The sequence below is a fragment of the Colossoma macropomum genome, unplaced genomic scaffold (genome assembly GCF_904425465.1).
Source record: "Colossoma macropomum unplaced genomic scaffold, Colossoma_macropomum, whole genome shotgun sequence".
In the NCBI taxonomy this organism is placed as follows: domain Eukaryota; kingdom Metazoa; phylum Chordata; class Actinopteri; order Characiformes; family Serrasalmidae; genus Colossoma; species Colossoma macropomum.
The window spans coordinates 36,770,457-36,789,973 of NW_023494791.1; the positions used below are offsets into that span (position 1 = coordinate 36,770,457).

General features: G+C 39.0%; 1 protein-coding gene across 1 annotated transcript in view; it reads right to left on the reverse strand.

Moving 5' to 3' along the window:
• Nucleotides 1-19,517, reverse strand: part of tbck (TBC1 domain containing kinase) — a 90,110-nt gene that overhangs the window by 50,948 nt on the left and 19,645 nt on the right. The window contains exons 12-21 of the mRNA XM_036574968.1: nucleotides 16,979-17,078; nucleotides 16,843-16,892; nucleotides 16,594-16,723; nucleotides 15,389-15,487; nucleotides 14,115-14,177; nucleotides 13,694-13,820; nucleotides 12,008-12,058; nucleotides 11,793-11,876; nucleotides 11,374-11,459; nucleotides 2,840-2,876 (exon numbers count right to left, since the gene is read on the reverse strand). Coding sequence (XP_036430861.1) covers nucleotides 2,840-2,876; nucleotides 11,374-11,459; nucleotides 11,793-11,876; nucleotides 12,008-12,058; nucleotides 13,694-13,820; nucleotides 14,115-14,177; nucleotides 15,389-15,487; nucleotides 16,594-16,723; nucleotides 16,843-16,892; nucleotides 16,979-17,078 — 827 coding nt within the window. The remainder of the gene's footprint in view (nucleotides 1-2,839; nucleotides 2,877-11,373; nucleotides 11,460-11,792; nucleotides 11,877-12,007; nucleotides 12,059-13,693; nucleotides 13,821-14,114; nucleotides 14,178-15,388; nucleotides 15,488-16,593; nucleotides 16,724-16,842; nucleotides 16,893-16,978; nucleotides 17,079-19,517) is intronic.

A 19,517-nucleotide genomic window follows, 5' to 3' on the forward strand; every position in this document is an offset into this window, starting at 1 on the left:
ACAGTCCAAAGACATGTGGTCAGGCCAATTGGACATGCTGAACTGCCCCTAGGTGTGTGTGTGTGTGTGTGTGTGTGTGTGTGTGTGAATGTATCTGTCTGTCTGTCTGTCTGCCCTGCGATGGACCGGCAACCTGTCCAGGGTGTTTCCTGCCTTCTGCCAAATGACTTCTGGGACATGCTCCAGCTCCCCCCGCAACCCAGAAGGATAAGCAGTTTAGAAAGTGTGTGTGTGTGTGTGTGTGTGTGTGTGTGTGTGAAAACACTGGTAAAGTTTCAAGATGTCCAGTTCCATATATGGAAATTAAACTGCAAAAACAGGCATTTTGAATCATAGCTTTTGTAATGTCACAAAAACCAACGCTTCATATATCCACCTACCTAGCCTACAGCAGTTTAGCCCTGCCCAGTCATATGGAAGTTACATGGATGTTTTAGCCTAACCTGCTTTTTGAATAAGACACAATAGAAGACAGCCAACCAATTACACATTTCAGCCTAAAAGGCACAGTAACAAAACAGCTTGTTTAATTCTATGGGATAAAGAGGGGTTGGAGAGAGAGAGGTTCAAAATTGACATGTTGAAATGAAATGCATTGTGCTTTTGGTGCATGAACATACATTAATATTGTAAGTGGACCTCAGGAAAAAAATACCTGGAAAAATGCAGGATATGGGCCCTTTAAAATGACACGTCACCAAAAAATCAAATGTTTCCCTTACATTAAATGCGGTTGCTCAACCAAGACATGTTTCATGTTCAACTGTGCTTCAAATTTACATGATTCAAATGTGTCAAGTGGCTGCAAATTAATATAATGTGTTACATAAACACAGTTACCGCCAAAACAACAACATTAAAGAAAGGGATGGCGTTGATGCGTTTGAGTGCAACCACAGCGCATTTATAATATGAACCTTTTTTACAAAGCTTTTTCAGTTTTGAACTGGAGGCTAAAGTAGCAAACAAGTAATGGAAGCATATGTCCCACCAATTAGCACTGTGCAAACTGCACACCTAAGTCACACACTTGCCTCAATCCAGGTGGAGTTGGTAAGTGATCTCAAATGGACTTGGTTAATTGGTTTCTGACACTGCATGGCATTGTTAACTATAATAAAAATGGAAATTATCTACATTGTATTTATCAGCTACAATATCCTTGTAGCTCCAGTGTTACAGTAAATAACATCTTGGCTCACTGCTTATTTTTGGGGTAAGGGAACATTTGTGCAAATTTGTATTTTTGCTGAATTATCTCTTTAATTTGATTAAGATGTAAAGCAATGGTCTGCTATTATATCTCATACCACAATCTAGTTAACAACAAGAGCTCTAGGCCATCTGAAGACCTGGTACGAGACGGGAAAACAAAACAGTGGGAGATGTTTGTGTGAGTCTGACTTCTAAGCTAAAATGAGTAGTAGCTGAAAAGCCATGGGTTTCTAAATGGAAAGGGAAAGCTGAAGTCTATAAGGTGGCTGAGTGCTGTTTCACTGGACTGCAGAGCAAGGATCAGTCAGGAGAGTCTCTGGGGGGTTTTCGGCCCCACACAGTCGAAAGTGGGGGTCACAGGGCCACGTTTCACACCATCAGCCCCAGAAAGGCGAGTAATAAGCTGGCACTCTTCTCATTCTCCTCACGAACCGCAATGCAACGAGGGTGTTATTCCACAATTTCACCCAGACGTGGAATAGAGGCTGGTCACAGAACCAAATCGAAAGAGATTAGACGACATTTTTCTCACTGAATGAGACATTTCAAAATCAATACAAGGGCCTGAAATAGATTTTTTTTTTCCCTACATGATCATGTTGCAAATTGCTATTTAACAATTTTCAGCATAATGGAAACTACGCCTGATGAAACAATTGGTCATTATGGCCCATTAGTGAGGATTGTTTTGGAAATGCACATTCTGAGAAACACTTCATAGAAAAAGAGTACAAGATGTCTTATTACCGTGGACGCAATTTGCAACATGCAGAGACAAGATATGAACCTAGTTATCCTCTTTTCATCAAAGATATCAAATAACATTTCACACCTCATCAAATGAGTGGGAGGAGGAGGGGATGGAGGGTACAACAGTTCTATAGTTTTAGGCAACAGCACAATGTTTTGATTATTTTAGGAGGCAGAGCAGACTTGTGGGGTTTCTAGTATTTGTTTTAATGAACAAAATGATTTCATAGGTTTATTTTTGACACTAGCATTATAGCACAAATCATAACTATCAAACATTTAAATGGGGTTTTCTTGCAACAACACTAGTTTAACTGGGTAACTGCTTGTTGAAGATATATACTTTTTTATCTAAAAAAGTATAGATTTATGCCTTAATTTCAACAGTTCAAATCAAGGTTTTTCAAGAGAGATTTCATTTTGCCTGACTTTCATTCTGATGTGAAAAGAGGCCGCAACTCATCACTTCACCAACGTTTCTTCTGAAGTCAAGGGTATTAATAGGGACTTTGTTTCCACTTTGCTGCAGTAACAGCCTCAACTATTCTGGGAAGGCTTTATAATGGATGTCAGAACACTGTTGTGAGAATTTTATTGTATTTAACCACAAGAGCATTAGTGAGCTCAAGTAAGTACTGATTTTATGCGATTAGTTTTGGATCACAAATGCCACCACTCCACCGAACCCAGTTCTACTGCTCCACAGCCCGATGATTCAGAGCTTTATACCTCTTTACCTGATGCTTGACACTGGTCATGGTGACCCTAGGCTTGGCATAGCTGCTCCAGAGCTCTTACTGTCAGTGCTTTTTATAAACATCATGCAAGCTCATTCTTTTGGCCATATAGTGTATGAGTAAGTGGCTGTACTTACGAGTGAACATTGTTAAGAACCATGGGATGGCATAAAGCTGTGGAGAGAAATGAAGAATTTGATTAAATGTGGAAATGCTTTCCTTTTCTATATAACTTTACAAGATGTGAAAAAAACACGCAAACTCATGCAAACAGAAACAAATTGTATATGCAAATTGAATGTACAGTTTGGAAAAAGCACTTTCTAAGGGGTTCATTAGTCAGAGTGGCAGTCAATTAAGGCTCCATAGCTGGGGACCAGAAACCAGGCTGGGTACTACAGATATTAACCTAGAAATGAGAGGCCATAATTTCAAGAGTTTTCTACTACCCACTGGCATAGTCTCCTTGTGCAACATAAATAATGGGCTCCTATCATAGAAAATTTAAACTTCCCTGTTTTTTTTGTTTTTTTTTAAGTTAGTTTCCTGTACTATGTAAACACTGCTCAGGTCTCAGAATGTTCATTCAGTCCTTATTTGTAAACTTAGCTGCAAACGCCACCTGTTCTGAATTCATCATAGTTGTGCAATACATGTTTATGTATGACCATCATTCCTCCTACAGAAGTTTGGCTCACCTGCACGTTAATATGATAAGGGGTGTTGTTACTGCAGACAGTCTGAGTTATTAGAGGGGAGGATTTGAGGAAACATGATTAAACGTTGTACTGTTCCTGGCTGCTGGGAAGCATATGTGTGACAGCGCAGACTTAGATGAATTCACTTTTTCCAGAATTTGAATCCAAACTGAACAATTTGTTCCATACATTTCACTTGTAAGGGGCTCAGCCAACTACAACAGAGGTCATTTACATATACCAGTAAAGGCACTGTTACAATACCTGAACTATAGCAGTTACATAAAACCACACAAAATGTTATATATAAACTTCAGGAAAAAAAATAAAATACAGCATATAGAAGCACTTTAATCCTGTGCTTTTCCAGGCAAAACAGCTGCCCTGCTGTGCCCTAGTCCTACAGCCAGCACAACAGGGTGAGAAAGGAGTGAATACTGCTGAGTGGCCCTACCGGGTATAAATAAAAGATATTAAAATACTCTTTTTAACACAGGAGGGCAACCCTTTTCTCCAGCATCCTTCCTAACAACAGCTTGTTTCAGCAGGGAGGGAGGGGCAGAGATGGAATCAGTCCCACTAGTTAATTGGTGGTTGGGGAAGCTGGCCGTTTCCTCTTGGCTAGGCTCGGAGGGGCTGGGAGTAATGAGAGAGCATGAGGCTGCAGCTTTTTAGTTTGGCCAGCTTAGCTAAGCACAGCCCAGCTCCCTTTCTCCACATCCCGCAGCTTCATGGGTAAGGCTCACCCTGATAGGACTAGCCTGCGATCGCCAGCTCTAAATTAAGATGATGGTAGACTCCAATCAGAAAATGCACTCCAAGTGCCACACTGATACCACGATAGTGCTGAGTGCCAACATAACTTTGAGCTGAGATGGAAGAAAAATACAACATAGCGTTGAGATGTTTGAAGAGATTTACAGGATTTATATGCTTGTATATGTAACACCAGTCACTTACTATTTTAATATACAACAGTTAGTTCTGACAGCAAAACCTGATTGGTTGAGAAGTGCTCTAGGTGTACTGTTATTCCCAATAGCAGTTTTTTCACAACAATTGAATCAGTTTCTATTTTACCACATTCAATCACAAACAATGACATTAGTAGGACAGTCAGCTTTCTCTCCTCAAAATTACACTTTCACTCATGAAAGGCAGAGAACAAGCTACAATCAATTGTTCATCGTTAAAAATGTCCATCGTTAAATTTTGCTAAACCTAATGGTTCTGAAATGCAGATCAGTGACGCTTTAGTCCCTCGTGTATTTAGGTAAAAGGGCAAAATCACATCACTTGTAGTAAAGAAAGCAGCTTCATTTAACTAGGAAATTGTAGTACTGATTTGATGTGAATTTGCTTTATTTTGCCTTAATACATGAGAAATATGCACTTTTTAGACATTCCCTTAATGACAAAGCGTCAGTGATCTGCGTTTCCAAAACATTATGCTTTGATGGGCGTTTTTGAAATACATTTAGTTGAAGTTCGTTCTCTTTCGTTCTTGTCTTTCAGGAGTTAGAAAATACAGATCTGATCATTTTTTGGATGTTTATTTCATTAGAAATCAAAGGCGGAAAGTCAAGTATCCAGTAAACATCCAATATAAAACCTGCTTTGACGCACTACGTAAGAATTTGCCAAAATTAAAGCACATTAGTTTGATGGTTTTCTTTTCTTTCCCTTTTTGTTTATTTTGCAGAGCAGTTGTATAAAAACAACAGAACACTCAAGGTTGTACATTATCCTGAATAACACCACATCTATGACGATTAACGGCTGTGGCCGAATCACAGCCATGATATTATTTTGTGATAACACGCTGCCTCTCTTGTTCTATTGCTTAAATTGTTAACGTTTGTTAGAACATTGCTATGAGGATTTGACTGTATTCAAGAGTACTGCTGGGTGGCTTTATGCCCCTCTAGCTGATACTTGGTACTGGGCATCGTGACCTTAGGCTCATGTGCGGCTGCTCCAGAGCATTACACTTTATTGGCAATATGTTTCTACAGAAATACAAATACAATAATACAAATATTTGCGACCTTTGATCCTTCAGACGTCACTGCATTGAAAAGCAGACATGCATCTGTGATGGATAACACCACATGGGCTTGTGAGTACTGCAACAAGCTGTTGTGACTGAACAGCGTTCATCACTGCACAAATGCAACTTAAGACTGTATTATGCACAGCAGAGGACACGTCAACACATCTAGAAACACTGACGACTTCTCTGGGCTCAGGCTAATCTGAAATAGACTGATGGAAATGTGGAAATGTGTATTGTGGTCTGATGAGTCCGCCTTTCGGATTGTTTATGGAAATAATGGATCTTGCATCCTCCATGCCAAGGAAGAAAAGGACCATCCTGCCTGCAGTCCAGACATGTCTCTTATTGAAAACGTGGCACATCATGAAGTGCAAAATACAACAATTGTGTACGGCTGCACAGTTGAAGACTTGTATAATGGAGGAATGGCAAAATATTCCATTTTAAAAAAAGTTCCTAAGTTCAAACGTCAAAGTTTTCAGTTTAAATACAAGCCAAATAGAATTTACCAAACTACTGCTTTCAGTTTTTCTTAGCATTTCACATACGAATGCTTTGGGATTGCAGTTTATATTATGATTTCATTGCGGGGTCTCCTCAATGATTCCTGCCTCTACTACTGAGGTCAACAACTACAGTATTCTCAGACCAGCAGGGACTGAAAACAAAGAGGCCCTGAAGGCATGAAGACACATTAAAATTCATGATCTCATGAAATGTTTCTAAAACGTTCCCAAAGCCTCAGCCTGTTGCAATATATTCTCTGGAAGTTCATTTTGTAGCTCTAAAACACACAAAAACAAAACCTTTGTAAACAATGGCCATCACATCTTGATGTGAGGGCCAAAGTTAATATGACCACATAAAAGCAGTTCATCTCCCAGGGAATATTAGCATTTACACAGCCAAAAAAAAAACCCAATGCTTTGTGAAACAACACTGAACTTGCAGAATGTATTCATGTTTTATAAACGATTCGATGGAACAACGACTGAACATGACTAGATCAAATATTATTCAGCCCAGACTATGAAAATAAAGCTCCAAGCCTTTCATTCTGAAAACCAAGCATTGTGTCTAGGACGAGGAATGGCACTAAAGTCTCCAAGGTTATGTGGTCTTAAAGTGAGAGAAAAAATCAATTGAAATTTTTGTGCAATTCATTGAGATTCATGGCAAGCGTACTAAAAGAACCCAACGCCAATGGAGCCAAGCTCAGCAGCACACCACACACACTCATACAGTACAGTCTGGCTTTGTATTCGCATTGTGTTGAGGACAATGACAGCTGTTCAGGGACCGAAAAGAACATCAGCTCAATGTCTCTCTTCACGCAATGACTCATTGTTAATTCCCACCCTTCATCGTTTAATAGGCCTTTCACTGGCTCCTTGGATTTGATAGAGCCTGGATGAAGCCAGAAGGTCACGGATCTTTGCCACTTTCACACCAATGAGGGTTTTGGGGACTAGTGGGGATGCGAAGCCTACTGTCCCCTGGAGGTCAGTGTGTGGAGGTCACACATCAATCAGTGTAGGATTGGCTGCACTGCTAAAGTCTCAGAAGCTTTAACCTTGGAAGGGCTCGGAGGAAGACAGAAGAACAGAATGAGCAAAAGAGGTAAAAAGGAGGAGGGAGAAAGCGTAGGAGAGACAAAAAGAAAGAAGCAGACAGACAGAGAGGTCATGGGGGAGTCCCGGAATGAGATAAGCCCAGTCTTCATTACATTTGAAATGAATTACCAGCTAGTGAGTGTGTGTGGGTGTGTGCATACTCATGTTTGCTAAGGGAAAACTTAGTGGATGCTGAAATCTCAGGGTCAGCTGGATGTGAGAACTAGACCCCGGCGATGTAATCGGATATCGGACGCTTCAAAGACTGTGTGTTTGAGAAACGAAAACTGATAGAAAACTAGAGAAGACCACTTTTAGGGTCCATATTTTACAATTTTTCATGTATTTTATTTTTTAAGTTCAATTTAAACATCTGTGTGGTTTTATATAACATAAATAGTCCAACATTTTCAACCTCTCTTTATTCATTAGAAACTAGACAGGCTGTTTTTGTTACTGCGCCTTTAAGACTAATACATGTTAATGGACTCTAATGGTTCTGATTGCATGTTCTGTATAATGCCTTGTTCAAAATGCAGTCTGGGCTGAAATGCTCCTATCTGTGAATGGGCAGGGCTGAACTTAAATAAGGAGGTTTGAATAAGTGGACATATGAAAATGAGCAGTTTTTTGTGACATCACAAAATCAGTTCAAATTCAAAACAAGCTGCTTTTGCAGCTTAGTTTCCATATATGGGGGGTTCACGTTACAATTTAAGATTTTAGCAACGTTTACATACGACATCATTGCTAGATAATATAAAATGCTTACACATACTATTTTATTCCCTTTTACTGTTAAAACAATGCATTATTACAGGGAATTAATAAGCCATTAGTGTATGAATTAGTACATTTACCACTGTCTCTGCTGATTTATTAGAATGTGACATACTCTCTAAAATAAATTCTCAGCATGTTCTGTACAGCTGAAGTGTCCTGATTGTAAAATTATTAAAATATGATACTATATGGTTTCCAATAGACATTGAAAGCTGAATCCCAGAGTGATGACAGAAAACGCTGTGTTTTGTAATATGTAAAGCAAATAGACATGGCTTTGGAACTCACTGATCTACAGTGTGCGTAGAAGGCTGGAGTTTCTCCACTAGGGGGCACTATTAGCCTGCAAGTCACCACTAACTCACACCAGAAGGAGCTCACAAAACCCATGCGTTTGCAAAAGGTGAAATAGTTTTAATGGGTAGTTAGATAATATAATACTCTTACATAATTGCCTTTTTGCATCTGTGCTTTTCATTAAAAATTTTCATAAAGTCAGATAAGGTTAAAACATATACGCCAAAAATTGAATAGAAAATAGGTGATGCAGCTGACTGTGTGCCTATGTGCGTGTTTTTTTGTTTGTTTGTTTAGTTGGTAGGTGTTATATTAGAGACACTCCCACTTCACTCTTGTGTGAAGGAGCTAAACGCTAAATTCATATACAGAAGGGCTGCACAATATACTGTTTATCAATCGTTACCATGATACCAGCCTTTGCAATATTAATACAATGCAATGTCCTATCACAAATGAATGTTTTTTACTGTGTGATATGAGCATTTTGACCAATCACAGTTCCAGATGAGTTTCTGTGGGTGTTTGGGTGAACCATTCTCATGATCCAACAAACATGAATGGTCAAAGTAATAACGAAGACTGATCTTTAAAGGAGCTGTCATCCTAGTTTTTTTCATGCTTTATACTTTTCTTGCTTTTTAAACTGCACAAGGGTAGAAATGACCAGTGTTTTTGCCAGGTTCTGGTGCATGTTCATGCTGATATATATTTTAAAAATAACCTTTTCATTTATAGATTTTTATGCTATCTAGTGCACTTAAAAATACCGGAATGTTTCAAAAGCTAAACACTTGATTGTTTTTTCTTAGAAGCTTCACATAATTACCTCACATTAGGCCTCTCTAACCTTTTTTGTTAAAGCTGAAAGAACAAAATCACTTACATTTGGCCTGTTGCCAACAGCGGTACATTTGACTGACTGTTGCAAATAAATCAAGGTCTCTATCCAGCCTAGGCAAGTCCATTACAGACCTTGTAATGCTGAATGCCTTGATCAAGCCCTAATCCACACACATAAAACAATTTAATTACTTTTCATAAATATAAATGATAACATTTTTATGGAGAGGGAAAGAAACAACAAAGAGCCAACAAAACATCAAACACAACCACTACTGCAACACATATACTAAACTATATCTCTCATTATGTGAGCCTGACAGTCAAAAACCTCCAGTGTCCAGTTACTTTTACCTTAAGTGACTTTATATTTAGATAACTAGCAAGCTCATAATAAATGGCTGATGTTACCATGCTAGCGAGCTCAGTATCAGTCATTATCTTCGACTCGAGTCACACTGGCTAACATGCTGTTTTATCATAGACATTTTTAGCTGAGCTCACTGATAAATGATGACATGAAACATCAAAAATTTAAATTACATTGAGTAGACTAGATATCCAACTTAATGCCAACTTAATGCCAATGTTTGAGGAAATCAGAAAGCAAACTACCACTTTAATTACCAGTTGTGGAGTTTCAAAACCCAAACACACTGTGCATTTAAAGTCGCTATCATGGAGACTAGGTGGGCGGGCCTTGCTGCAGCACAACTTCCCATTTGCTGAACAGGTGGCGGACACTTTGTTTCATGCTTACACTTTAAAACACTGTAAAACATCTATACCCAATTTCGCTATAAAATTTAGTTAAGAATGCTGCTCTGTTCCAACTTTTACTCCCAGAACAGGGTTCTGGTGTGCTTCGACCTTGTTGTGCCTGATTGACTACCAGTGAGCAAGCTAGCTAGCACAACAACACCCCAAAACCGTGGTAAAATCAATGTGACACATTTATTTTATAATTAAAAAATAAAATAAAATACCTAGTCAAAATACTAACACTACACATTAGCGAATGCTAACAGCATTGGATGATTGCTGCAGTTACTCCTGGTTGATTATAACTTTACCTCCATGATCTCAGAAAGAATAAAATTCTGACTTCTGCCAGAAAATAAAAGTCTGCTGCCATGCTATTGTTTATGTCGGTCACCATGTGGTCTGAAATACCCATATAGCCCTGATCAGGCAGAAAAGTTTGATGACTTTTAACTCCTTTAGACATATTGTTTAAGTTTTTTTTCCAAATCTGACTTTGGTTAACGATCATCAAGCCACAATTCTTCAGGATAATGTTTGAGGATATATTTAATATCTGCAGTTAAGTTGACAGCCCTCTTAATCATCCACATTAGGGGTTTGACATTAGCCACGTTTACATGCAGCCTGATAATCCGTTAATAATCCGACTAATAGCTCAATCGGAATAGAATACGTCCAAGTAAACACCTCAATCGGAATAGTCTCGTCCGATTGAGGCCATTCGGAATACAATTTCTATCCGATTGAACGAGGTGGGTAAACCTCTAAATAATCCGTTAAATAGAAGAATAATAGCCATGTAAACGCCTGAATCGGATGACATTCCAATCGGAACGTGTAAGTATGTTCTGCGCATGTGCGTCGCGTCATGGCGAAAGTTTATACCGTTCAGCGTGGCGGAGCAGAAACGGGTCTGCAGAGGAGACGAAGTTTATGCTCTGATCTTTAAAAGACGGCGGTGGGACGGACATCCAGCTTACGTGTCTCAGAACACGACGTCTTCCTCTCGGCCTTCTTTAATAAGGACACGTGAAGGACGTTTTCCTGAGTCTGACATAATTTTAAAGCAAGTAAAAACTCAAACGCGCCAAATGGAAACTAATCTCACGTGGACTGGACCTCACATGATGTTCGCTGTCATGGTAACGTTTACTCTAAGCGCTACTCCACGCATGCGTGTCATTTTGCATCCGATTACTTGTAGTGCGCATATAAACAAAGATTTTCCATCAAATTGTTGAGTAGAGTGTGCATATAAACACCTCAGTCTGGATCTGTAATCGGATTATATTCAATCGGATTGGCAAAAATCTTTGCATGTAAACACAGCCATTGTGGTTTAATACATTATAATCCATACTGCACTTGCAATACAGCCACAAATTTAACAGCACTTCTCCATTTACTACAGAGCAACTGCTCATGAAACGCAGGACTAACATAACAAAAAGCATCACAAACGAACCCTTTCATAGCTTTCTGGAATTTAACGAAAACTTTTTTGCCTTGTTTTTGTATTTAGAAAGCACTTGATGCCAATTGAAGCTGTCTCCCACTTGCACAGGTGAAGTAGAGGGAGCTGCTTTAAAAGATTCATCAAAGCAGAGATCACTCACGTCTGGAATGAAGCCGATCTCATTCAGGTGGTTGCTTAGCTCGGGGTCATGGAAGGCTATCATCTGAGAGAAGACCGTCAGGTACTCTGAAAAGGGAAGTCAGAAAGACAGATTTGGCACTGTTACAGTGAACTCAACATTTCCTTTCCACTGTTAAAGAAAAGGCAAGTTCAGATGTAAACATGTAGCTACAAAGTCAGCAGGCATAAACAAATAACAAATAACAATTTCAAAAAGAGTCTCTAAAGAAACAGCAGCCAGATACAACAGCACAACACCACCAACCATGGTATACATCTTTTACCTTTTGACTGGCATGCGTCAAACCAACATAAAACTGGCCTGAGGCTAGCAGACTTTACGGAAGTTTCAGAGGATTGCGGGAAATGCATTTTAGTGCGCTGAGACCGAAAACTCACCTTGGATGACATGCGAGTTGTCCTTCAGAAAGAAGTTGTAGAGGTATTTGGGGATAAAGGCAGACATGCAGGCGTATGCGAGTGCTGTACACAGGGACACAAACATCAGCGATTAACAGGAAGCGTTTAAATGCTTTTAAAATCAGGTCACATACTGAAGAGTGAAGTGTTTGTTTGGATGGCCTCGTTTTAGAAGAGCTAAATAAAATCCGAACCTTCGTTGTTGAAATTCAGGTAGAGAAAAGGGGCACACAGTGAATCCAAACCTGAAGAAAAACAATTAAAAAGATGACAAACATGAAAATATTATATCTTTCTAAATTTAGTGAACAGAAAGGCCATTGACCCTTTAAACTTAAATTACAATTAAAAAGTCATAGAAAGCCGGGCAGCACGGTGGCGCAGTGGGTAGCGATGTTGCCTCACAGCGAGAATGGCCTGGGTTCGATTCCTGGCCGGGTGACCAGGGTCGTTTCTGTGTGGAGTTTGCATCTTCTCCCTGTGTCTGCGTGGGTTTCCTCCGGTTATTCCGGTTTCCTCCCACAGTCCAAAAACATGCAGTTAACTTAATTGGACACGCTAAATTGCCCCTAGGTGTGAGTGTGTATGTCTGTCTGTCTGCCCTGTGATGGACTGGCGACCTGTCCAGGGTGTATCCTGCCTTCCACCCAATGACAGCTGGGATAGGCGCCAGCACCCCACCGCGACCCAGAAGGATAAGCGGTTTAGATGATGTATGTATGTATGTAGAAAGCCTCATGATTACAGAAAAAAAAAATACTCTAATCTTAAGTTCATTTTTATTTGATATAATCAACATGCTTGTTGCGTTTAAATACTGCAGGTCTAGTACTATTTTTAAGTTTTGGTTACAAACAAAAGCATTAAATTCTTGAAACGCCCCATGAAAAACGCATCTAATAATTTTTTTTCTCCGTGTTATCTAGGACGATACAGCCAAGCAAGTGCTCTCATTGGCTAGAACTTCAGGAACTGGTCTGAAGGCCTCACACGTCAGTTTAACCACCAGCATAATTAGGAACTGACAGTGGAATCAACCAAACATGTCTTGACTTCCATAAGATGAGGCAAATTTTGTGAGAAAGAAACTTTTAGGCTTCCTGGAAGTTCTAGATGCATCACTGACTGTGAATATGAGCTGTAGTCTAACCAGGTTTTACTCAGCTGTTAGAAATGGAACACAGCATCTACTCTGTCTCAGGGCTCTTTACTGCAGGGGTACCTCTAAAACTGTTTCACGCAAGGTAAAATACATGTTAATATGTGTGTTACAAGCTTGAAATGTTTGTCTTTAATCTATAATGGCCAAAAAATGTTCATGTGAATTGCCTTTAGCTTAGTGCTTACATATTACTAGAATCCCATAGGGGTGCTAGCCAAAATTTGCATTACAGTAGTGGTGCTTTTTTCCTCATTTTTGACAGAACTTCCACATACATGGCCTGAACTGAAATCCTAGCACTAATAGTCGTCACTGCTTTACAACCATTTGAGATATGTGCTGTGGTCAATAACCTTTTTGTTCTAAATATGCTTTTTGGGTGTAAAAATAAATATATTTTCCATTTTTATGTGTTTTTGTGGCCTATTTTCATCTTTCAGACTGAATATTATGTTCAGGCATAACTGAAAAGCTGAATTTGGGTTGAATTAGAGGACACCAATCAATATAAAGAGAGTGCCCAGGCTTTTATTTTCAGGCTTAAGTCTTCAGGGGTTAAAAGCTTTAGTCTGTGGCCCTTCATTCATTAATGAGAATCTTTGCCTTGGCAGATCCTGCAGACATCCACCAACATACAGTAGAATCACTGTGAAGCTGGAGAGCCACCTTGTGGTGCCCTAATGAAACTGCACCTTTAATAACAGCACTAGTTTCTCACCCTGCCAGTAGACAAGGTCTGGATGAGACACCACCCAGGCCTTCAGGACCCTACGGAATTTTATGTGACCCTGGGGTGAGGACAACAGTTCATCATACTGGTGACAGCGGGGTATGTCCACTTCGATCTGAAGGGGGGAAAAAGAACAAAAGTGGAAAACTTGAGTGCTTTTATGTGATCATCAGATAAAGCAAAGATGATATTCACATCCCTTTCAATCTCAGCAAAGCAGTTTCACAATAATGCACACTCTAGTCTTCACAAAGCATTAGATATTCACTGTCCAGCCGAGTTAGAGCTGGAAGTTCACACTAAGTATAAATAATTAATCAGCCCAGTGAATAACACAAGCCCTCGAGATAACTTTCAATTAGTCAAATGACCACTAAAGACAACAACAAAAACAACAACAAAGTGATACCTGTCTGTCCGTAGGGATGGGGGTGTCCTTGTCGATGCCGTCATATTTTGCCTGAATGTCCCCCTACAAGAGCATGAAAAATGAAAGCAATCACTGCAACTGTAAAGCCTAGGCCAGAAAATAAAATAAATCAATAGAAAATGCACATTGAATATGGAAATGCAGTATTACACTCGCACAAATGAGCTGTATAGTAAGGACTCATTTGGGTCCAAAACGCATGTTGATTGAAATTAATTTAGATTCGTTTATGGAAAACATTAGTCTGAAAACATTAATCTCAGCAAAGAAAATATCCTTTGCACCAGAGTTTGCGAGCAGCTAATTTCCATCTGCATTTGACTGTGCATGAGCTTTACATAAGCATCCTGAACATCACAACCTTTTACATTTATTGCTCAGTTCCAGTCTAACCCCTTGTCCGCTTCAGTTACTAAACATATAAGCTTCGCCAGTTAAAGATCAATAGTATATTGATGATGACATATGAGCCACTGATGTTATTTCCACACCTAGGATTAGCACATCATATTGTCATTATCAACACTGATAGGTGCTCTAATAGAGTATAAATGAAACCATTTGCCGTAGTGGAGGCTCCAAATTGCAACAAAGCAAAACAAAGTGACGGCTCAAAAGTTTTAATACAGTATTTTGGGGTAATGTGTTACACAAATAACCCGAAAGCAAAAAAAAATCAATGATCTAGAAATTGCCTCCAAAGAAGATATTGGCTACTGTAAACACTGAATGGTGCTTTTAATTGGCAAATTTGTAAAACAAGTCCAAAGAAAATTAAGTCTGCTCTCAACCTTTAAGGCCCAATCAAGTATTGCTGAAATGGTAAACTGGGCTGAGATACTTACGGGGGAAAAGAAACAACAAACTCAACTCTGGTTTATTGTGTGAGGTTAGCAAAATGAAAACGGTCATGTCGATAGTCCCTGATGAGTATAACGCTGCTTTTCCAGCAAAGCACCAATCAATACACTATATAAATACCGCTCTGATAAAGACGAGCTGCCAGGAGGCAAGGAAGCGGAGAGGTCATTGAGGGCAGAAAGACAGTTAAGATGAAGAATCGTTTACAAATACAGAATTACCAACTTGTTAACGGTTTTTGCTGATTACAAAAAGTCCTCACTGGAGTTTTAAAAACACAAGTAAACTAATACAGCCTGCAAAATACGTTTTAAACTGGACAGCGATGTTTGTTATCAAACATTACTGCTGCACCTTACTTTATTTTTTATTTATTCATATGTTTAACTCGCCTCAACTCCCAGTAAAGCAGCCCAGGCCAGTCCTCGGAGCAGTGGGGGAATGTCCACTCTGGCCTCCTTCCAAATCTGGTTCTTTTTGTATGGATATGCCTGAACAACAGCATATGATCATGACAGATTAAGATACAGAGCATCCCTATTATCCTATTCAGTGCAACCAGACAGTTAAAAAGAAATGGTTGACTGAAGAAATTAATGTCTCCCCTTCCTTCAAATCTATCAGCCAAGAAACATTTCCCGTCCTAAGTTCTTTAGTTTTGCACTTAATCTTTGAGGTTAAAACAGATAAAAATTAATGAAAGTCTATGTCTCTGTAAACCATTTTGGGTGAAATTCGATTCCTTTAAAAGATCAGTGCACCACAAACAAATGTCCAAAAAACACTGTCAGCACTATTACAAGCAATCAAGATTCTAAGGATTCATATAAGAACTTTTTATTAGGGTTAACACAGTTTCCTGTACATTTATCCTTATAATGCAAAGGGGAATTCCACCAATTTTTCAAAATTTCAAAAAAAACATAAAATCATTCAGAGTGGTTTGATGTGAAGTGGACATTTCCGAAGAAACTGAGTCAGAATTGTTCACAGTGGTGGCGAAAGGAACCAGATGTCCAAAGCATTTAATGCCTCTTAAAGCTCCCTCACAGAAAGCTATTATGTGAAATGGTTAGGAGACATTTACAAGGGGAAAAAAAAGCTGACTGATGCCTGAGTTTTGCCCTGAAACGCAGTTTTTGTATCCTTCATGACAGGAATGTACATTCAGGACATTGTAAGGCAAAACAGTCCCCTAGAAAAACCTTTTTTTCAGATTTACCACTATTTTACCTTTATCAACATTACATGTAAAAACTCAGAAGTCAGTGTAGGTTTACTGGTTGTTTTGGATAAGAAATATAAAATGGCTATATTTGTGTTGTTCACAAATATAGGCTAAGATAACAGAGGTCTAGGCCACCTTAAAAGATTTTAGGTGGCACAGACTTTCATTACAGTTATAATTATTATTTGTGTAGCAGCTTTCATATCATTTTGAAGCTCAACAGGAAGTGTGGAAATAGAAGTGTAAATTAAAACAATGAAAAGACTTATGAGGACAAACCCCCTGTGAATAAAACCAAAGTTATCTGGCAGCGTGTGTTCCTCTGTGGTGTCCTGTGCATCCTTTATGTATGAGTATTTGTGTGTTCACCTTGAGCAGCCTGTCGAAGAGGACAATGCGCGTGAGCTGGTACTCAGTGTCTCTCTCTCGGATAATGAGTGGCAGGCTGACGGCAGCGGACAGCTCGTTATTGCTGTTGGACTGGGGCAAGCTGCTCTGCCTGCAGGACACAAAAGGGTTCCAGTCTGCCATCACCGGTGTCAAATGCTTCAGTGTTAGAATAAGGGAAGATTTGGGCAATTATTATGCTCAGGAGAATAAAGAAAAAGTGACTCTTACTCATCCTCCAGCAGTGGGTAGTAAGCCTCCCCTGCCACATCCTTCAGCCTCTGTTAGGGGTGTTAGTAATGTTTCAGTACACACACTTTAACAAGCGTAAATTATTGGACAGCGACCCACACACAGACACACTCACATTTTTCAGCTGACAAAGGGAGAGTGTCACAGTGGTGTCATCCAGGAGGAAGCTGCGGTCCCGGCTTTGGCCAAAAGACTCTCCATCTTCTAAAATGAAACTAGAGAGAATGGTCTGCATTATTAGAAGAAGGCTGGCTGAGTAGGCAATGGCTGAAAAGCTTAAATGAGATTTATACCTTTTATATAGACACATCACAACCAATACTTGAAAAAAGAAGGATTTTATCACAATAACTATACATATGTATTTAATTCACAGACAGCGTGGCTTCTGCATTCTTAAAACAGATGTGTTAAAAAAGAGGTTATTTTTTAACACATTCAGTATATTTGTGTTTCTTTTACCGCAACCAGTGACATCTCTTATTTAGGCAGTATTTTCAATTACCCAGTCTGTGTCAGACGCACTAAGCTTTTATGCCAGTTTCAGGTGTAAATCGGACGCACTCTGCCAACATGGGCCTAAATATGCAAATTTGTGGCCCATGAGCATGGAAAAAATGAGAATTCACTTCTTTCCATTACACATATGCATTTGAGGGAGTGCCACACAAAACATGAGAGGATGGCAGAAAAATTGGGTGGAGATATTACATATGTGGCTTATTACATACTGCACTCCATGTACAACCTCATTTCCAAAAAGCTGGGACAAAAAAAAAAGTAAATCAAAATAGAACGCAGTGATGTGCAAATCATTTAAACCCTTTATTTAACTGAACATAGAGCAAAGGTCAGGGCTGTATGTAAAAATTCTCAGGCCATAATGGAAAAAAAATTATATATTTTCTAATTAAAATTGCAATTATCAACTATATAAATACATTTTTAATACACGCGGTCCCTGTCAGCTTTGACCTGCTTTCTATTCTATTTTAGTCGATATGCTTTTTTTTTAGTACTAACTGTTTTAATAAAAATCTTTAATAAAACTCACATATTAAATAATGACAATAAGTAGCCCAGCATCTTTTGAGAACTACTTCATTTGTCATTATAATACACATCACTGCAGATACATGCATGAGCTTCTACTGCCACAGATCCGCGGTGACTTGCAAGTAATTTCCAAAGTCACGTCCATGCGCTTTCCACATTAAAAACAAGGCGTTTCTGTGGTTACTTGTCCGTCATCAAGAAGTAAGAAGTAAGAAGCCAGGTGGTCTTTAGCCCAGAGAACGCAGTGTCCATTATTTCCAAAATAGAATTTCGAATTTTGATTTGTCAGATCACAGGACGCTTTTCCACTTCACCTCAGTCTATCTTAAATACGCTCAGGCCCAGAGAAGGTGGTAGATTTTTCAGAAGTGTTCCTGAGCCCATGCAGCCATTTCCACTACAGAATTGTGGTTGTTTTTAATGAAGTGCAACCCGAGGACCCAAAGATCAGAGCCAGCCAATACTGGTTTTCGGCTTTGTCCCTTGCATACATAGATTTTACTGGACTCTCTCAAACTTTTAATGATATTATGTACCCTAGACAATGAAATGACAAACTTTATTCTTGAATTGCACTATTTCTCTTTCACAAAGTGGTGAACGCTTCCCCTTCTTTACTTCTAAAAAAGGACTCTCAGGGATGCTCTATTTATATTAAATTGACCTGTTGCCAATTAACCACCAGGTATTTTTCAGCATTACACAACTTCACCAGTCTTTTGTTACCCCTGCCCAACTTTTTTGAAATATGTTGCTGGCATCAAAAATAATAAATGGGCATATATTTCAATAACATTTCACAGTTTCAATATTTGTTATGTTATCTTTGTACTATTTTCAATTAAATATAGGGTTTAAATGACTAGCACATCATTGTATTTTATTTACATTTTGCACAGCATCTCAACTTCTTTGGAAACGGGGTTGTACTTAAGTTTGAGCAACTTGTAGCAGCCAGTGGATTTCTCTCTGCCTTTTAAAACCAGAAGTAAATTTGCTGTAGGATCTAATTAGACATTTTGCTGAGAGACTTTCTTTAATAACAGGAGCAGTCTAGATAGAGACATGAGCCTTAAACGAGGGCTGAAAGAATGTTTACTCACTCAGTAACATTATTGCAGCTTCCAGGATACGTGATATGTGTGTGTATATGTGCAAGAAGACGCAGTGCAAAAATGCAGTGACGCGGACGCAATATACACATGCAGTCCATGTTATTGTTCAACAAATTCTGTTGTGAATCAAAATGTGCAAAAGTGTGTTCTCTGTCACGGATATGCTCATTTATTTTTGCTTAGAAAACCAACAATGCATGTTTTTTGACCAGAAGCACCCAAACTTTGCCATGTACTTGCATGGCACTCACATTAAGGCACTCAAATGTGCTGCATTCTGATGATACAATACAAAATGTGTTGAAAGAAAGCAATAAGCCAAGAGAGGCCATGCGTTTGTCATGGGTAAGGGCTGCTGTTAGGCACAAAGCAAAGTGGAATAAAGGATTTCCTTTCTTATGTATGCAGAAATTTTATGTTACAGATTCGTTTTCTCACACTGGGTTCAACATTGTTTATCACACATCTACCAAAAACACAAAC